At 43.6% G+C, this 5,558-nt stretch overlaps 1 protein-coding gene across 1 annotated transcript; it reads left to right on the forward strand.

The window, feature by feature from the left end:
* Positions 1-2,464: 2,464 nt before the first annotated feature.
* Positions 2,465-4,993, forward strand: LOC127831058 (zinc finger MYM-type protein 1-like). Its single transcript, XM_052356044.1, has 2 exons — positions 2,465-2,786; positions 2,993-4,993. Exons 1-2 carry the CDS (start codon positions 2,652-2,654, stop codon positions 4,991-4,993), a joined length of 2,136 nt encoding a protein of 711 aa, XP_052212004.1. The 5' UTR covers positions 2,465-2,651.
* The last annotated feature ends 565 nt before the right edge of the window (positions 4,994-5,558 follow it).

Here is a 5,558-nt window from a genome sequence, read left to right on the forward strand (position 1 = left end):
GCTTAAAGTACAAATATCTGTCTGACTAAAGCGCTATAATTCCGCTGAGCGTCAGAACGCAACTAAATCTAAAGGAGGAGAGCAGAAGACATTTTTACCGGCGGGAAAACTCCATTGAATTGCTATTGGGCTTTCCGCAAATTCTAATTAACGCAAAAGAAACTTCAGAGACGCGCTTAATGCTTTCATGAATGAAGAAAGGGCATGCACCTATTCATGTATTCTAACCTTAACTTTCAGACCCACAACGAAAGAAAACTAATATCTCCAACAAAAATTTCATACAAAAGTTCAGGGAATTGTTCTTCATATTGAAGGCAGTCTACGGCCCATACTCACCAATTGATTCTTACACCTAAGAATATAGAACAGATTTAAAACACTATGGAAGTACGTTCAGCATTTGAAACTATACGGGATATATATTTTACTTCTGTACCATATACATTGTTCTAAACGAAGAAGTAAGTAGTTTGAGTTATTCAATTTCCTTTCAGTTTGAACTGGTTAACACTTTTAGAACAAAACAGTTTGCAGAATATAGTGGGGTTTTCTTAAACTTAAGTTTTAAACATTGGTTGGTTCTGTTAATACGGACCCAGATAGAAACAAACAGCTGTAAATATTCCATCAGATGCCACGGACCTTGACACGACGACAGACATCCCCGCCCTTGTCAGCGCATCTCTTTCCGCTGCAACGGGCACGTGCATATTGATGGACACGGACACAGCAATTTATTCTTAGACAATGACAGCAAGCTGCCACAGGAACCAAAAGGGGACTCGAATATTGCCTTATTGCCTGCAGTCGACTGCGCCTCGCTTAATCTACCCATAAGCGAAGTCCTCCCATTTTCATGCGGTTCACCAAAGATCAACCCCTAAATCGTGCCCTTAATCCCGAAAAAATCTTAAAGCTCCTTTTCACTTAGATTCCACAACCATTAAAACCCGTCTTCTTTTTGCGGACATTAAATGGAATATTAGCTCTTAAGGGTGTCCCGTTGGGGAGATGGATTAGCGTCAATAATTGACAACAATCGACTCATTTATTCTGTTTTCCATTTCTCGTGGCCTTTCGTATTCCACCAGAGGGTGTCTGTTTTTCTTTCGATTGTCTTCAATTCTCAACGTGCTGATTTTCAATAAGGCGCGCGGAGGGCACGCGAGGGTGACCCATGACCCCTAATGCATGTGATGACCCGAGCGCGCGAGATGAAGACCAAAGGTCAGCCGACGTACGGGTCGAAGGTGGCCGGTTCATTACTACGGTGCTTTGTCGGGTACGACACGAGATAAAACCGTCATTATTTCCCATTAATACCCATTGTTCGACCTGTTTTCGGTGAATTCCGACATTTCGTTTGACTGTTGATATCATTATTTAAATGGCGGAGATCGCGCATATGCTAGTAATTTTTTAATTGAATTGTAAACACGCTTTTAACCTCAAAGAACCCAACAGTCATATTGACAAATTAGAGAATCACAACGCAGATCTTGTCTTCAAAAAGAAACACAATGAAACAATTATTTATTGACCATCATCGCCACTCTTTATTACCTTATTGTTACTCTTTTTCTAAACCTATTTATCCCCCTCGTTATTCCGTCACCATTTCGTCACTATCATCATCATTTTCGTCGTCGTCGTCCTTCTCCTCATCGTCGTCATTTTCGCAATCACATCTTTCCATTTTTTCATTGACACAGTCAAAATTGTCATCATCAGTATCATTTCTTCATAATTAGACTTCAACACGCCTTCGCTATAAACCGGCTAGCAAAGGCGAGTTGAAATCAAAATTACGTTTGGTTTCCGTATTTTTTTCTTTAAAACGTAATTATCATAAATTACTGTTATAAGGCATACATGTATTTGTTATTACATGACTATGACCACAGCGATGACATGTTAATAATAACTATGACGGTAATGATGATTATGGCAAATATATGGTGATGGCAAAGACAATGCCAATGATGTGCCGTTTTTTTTATAACAGATGCGTTATTTGTTTTTGTTCGCCGGATGGACATAACATGTTCGTTTTGTTGTTTATATAAAATATATCCCCTCTCCCCAAACACACAAACTAACACATATCACGTTTTATGAACCTTATTCGTTTGATGCATGTTTCATTTACCAGGGGCGTAGATAATGGGGGGGCAGGGGGGGCGGCTGCCCCCCCCCCCAATATTTCGGCTAGTCATCGTTATATAAATAAATGTAAAATCCCAAAAAAATCGCCGCCCCAAAACCAGTATTTTTGAAATCACGCGCCGTCAGTGCAGAAGCCATGTGTCCCCTAGGTAAAATAATGGGATGGTTGGAACCTCTTAATGTTGATGGCAACATTATTCAGACACTATAATGTTTATTTAACTTGCCTGGCAAAACAACCCTTCTTTGAAACTGCTTGAATCATAAACATACTGTCAGTGCTAATGTCTTCACTGTTTATCTCAGACTGCAGAACATTCCAGGAATTAGACAGTAATGACCATTAGTATCATGTCAACAGTCTCTGCAATCAAATACGCGTGAAAAACATTCATTAGTTTGAAAATATTTTTGTTCTCTAAGTACATCAGTTATTATTTGATTAGAAATCATTGAAACAATATCATATATGTAATTGTTTAATGTTCAAAATGAGTATTCCTAATCAGCCTCGAAATTTTGCGTTTCCTAAGCGTACATTCGGGAAGAAAAAGCCAGAACAGCGTTCATTCCAATCTTGTTGGTTTGATTCCTTCACATGGCTCCACTACGATGAGGTATGTATATTAGTATTAAATTTTAATTTGCGATCGTTCTTATCTTTTCTGAACCTAACGTTGATCTAAATACAAACGAAATTTAGAAAAAAAGGCACAACATACAAAAAATACTCGTATTGTAAAAAAAAATGTTGCTTAATAATGTTTCTTATTATTATCATTAATATTTAACACACAATTTATTACAATGTTATTCTTTTCAGAGCCGGGACCTTGCGTTCTGCCACCTCTGCATGGCGGCCAAGAAGTTGGGCAAGATCGGCAACACGAAGGTGGACGGCAGCTTCATCAGTGATGGCTTCTCCAAATGGAAAGCGGGTACCGAGAAGTTCCGGAAGCACGAAAAAATCGAGTGCCACAAGGAGGCGGTTGAGCGACTGGTGACGCTTCCCGCCACGACGCGTGACGTGGAGGAGATGCTGTCAGCGGGGCACGCTAAGGAGAAGGCCGACAACCGGAAGCAGCTGCTGCAAATCCTACGCAGCATACGGTTCCTCGCACGCCAGGGCATCGCGCTACGTGGGCACGACGACGATGAGGGGAACTTCATGCAGCTGCTACAACACCACGGGGAGACGGACAGCTCTATTCTCGCGTGGCTGGAACGGAAGCGGGACAAGTTCGTCGCCCCTGATATCCAGAATGAAATACTCCAGCTCATGGCACTGCGCATCCTCCGTAAAGTGGCCAGCGACATCAAGACAAACGAGTTCTACACAATCATGGCTGACGAGACAACAGACAAGTCCAACCGAGAACAAGTGGTGGTAGTCTTCAGACACGTGGACGAGGACTTAAATGTGCACGAGGACTTTGTTGGGTTTCACCAAGTAAATTCCATTGACGCCACTACACTGACGTCGGTCATAGAAGACACTCTTCTAAGAATGAACCTATCCTTGAGCCAGTGCAGAGGGCAGTGTTATGACGGGGCCAGCAACATGACCGGAGCGAAGCGTGGTGTGGCGACCAACATCTTAGCAAAGGAGGAGCGAGCTGTGTTCACGCACTGCTACGGACATGCACTCAATCTGGCCGTTGGGGACTGTGTACGTCAGTGCAAGCTCTTGCGCGACACCATGGATACAGTGCATGAAGTCTCCAAACTGATTAAGTATTCACCAAAGAGGGACAGTACCTTACAGACCCTGAAGGAGGAGATGAGCCCCGATACCCCTGGTTTCCGTGTACTGTGCCCCACGAGATGGACAGTGCGTGCAGCAAGCCTGTGTAGTGTCTTAGACAACTACACTGTGTTACAGACCTTGTGGGACACCTGCTACGAGCAGACCAAAGACTCGGAGATCCGTTCCAGGATAGTAGGCATGCGGTCCCAGATGGAGAGCTTCGACCTCTTCTTTGGTGTCCATCTGGGTTACATCATCCTGCGACATACAGACAACTTGAGCCGCACCCTACAACAGAAGGACATGTCCGCATCAGAGGGTCAGGCAGTTGCTTCAATGACGGTGGAAACATTGACCAGCAAGCGCTCCGACGATGCCTTCGACAAGTTTTGGGTTGACGTCAACAGCCAGCTCGATGACGTCGACGTAGTAGAGCCAGTGGTTCCCAGGCGACGCAAGATGCCGAAACGCTATGACGTTGGAACCGGGGCCCACGAGTATCCAGCCACAGCACGTGATCGGTACCGCCAGGTCTACTTTGAAGCATTCGATTTGGTGATCGCGTGTATCAAGGACAGATTCGATCAGCCAGGCTACAAAACCTACAGATCCCTCCAAGACCTTCTGGTGTGCTGCGCCTGTGGTGGTGACTACGCCACTCATCTGCGGAGCGTGATGGACTTCTACAGGGACGACTTCAACGAGCAGGCGCTCACCACTCAGCTGGAGACGTACCAGGTCGCCGTACGGGACAAGAAGGTCAAGACCATCACGGACATTGTCACGTTCTTCCGCGACTTGTCTCCTGAGTCTCGCCTCTTTTTCTCGGAGGTGATGCGCGTCCTCCGCCACGTCCTGGTAATGCCCGCCACCAACGCCACCAGCGAGAGGTCCTTCTCCGGCCTGAGACGCCTGAAGACGTACCTCCGGACGTCTATGACACAGGAGAGACTCACCCACCTCATGACGCTCCACGTGCACAGGTGTGCTACCGACGCAATGGACTTGTTAGATGTTGCCAATGAGTTCGTCAGTGTGAATGAATCACGGTTAACTATCTTCGGGAAGTTTTCATAGAATGTGACACTTGGCATTAACATTACGCGAACAGTGCATGATAAATTGTGGCTTAAAAATGAATTATCCGTAATTTTTGTTTATTTAACTTAATTTAATAATATTTATTCATCCTGGTTCAGTATTTTAATAGTGCTCGAAATGTGGATACATTCTTTACTAATCATGTCATATTGTATTGGTTGTTGTGTATTTTCATGTGGTTATTTATAACACTCTCCCATTTTCAGGTGTTAAATATGTCCATCAGTAATAAAATATATCCGTTGTGAATGTAATGTTAATGTTTTTATTTTTCATATCACTTGTAAAACTCCGTCATTAAAATACATAAACATTTACTTAATTTTATGTTGTAATTAGAGTTTTTGGAAAGAAAACAATAACATTTATATCAACATGAAAGTTCCCCAAAAACGCACCATTTTAATTGTAATTGTAATTTTTTTCGGAACCACGGGAGAGGACAACCCTCTCAAACGAACCTCTTTATGTTCCCAGTACAGAAACTGGACCGCCCCCCCCCCCCCCAATGTTGGGAGGTTATCTACGCCCCTGTTTACGA

The sequence above is a fragment of the Dreissena polymorpha genome, chromosome 5 (genome assembly GCF_020536995.1).
Source record: "Dreissena polymorpha isolate Duluth1 chromosome 5, UMN_Dpol_1.0, whole genome shotgun sequence".
Classification (NCBI taxonomy): Eukaryota; Metazoa; Mollusca; class Bivalvia; order Myida; family Dreissenidae; genus Dreissena; species Dreissena polymorpha.

Excerpts from the sequence above, each read along its gene's own strand:
- LOC127831058 (XM_052356044.1), top strand. The coding sequence starts at position 2,652 with ATGTTCAAAATGAGTATTCCTAATCAGCCTCGAAATTTTGCGTTTCCT. Across the intron at positions 2,787-2,992 it reads CATGGCTCCACTACGATGAG|AGCCGGGACCTTGCGTTCTG; the intron begins GTATGTATATTA and ends TATTCTTTTCAG.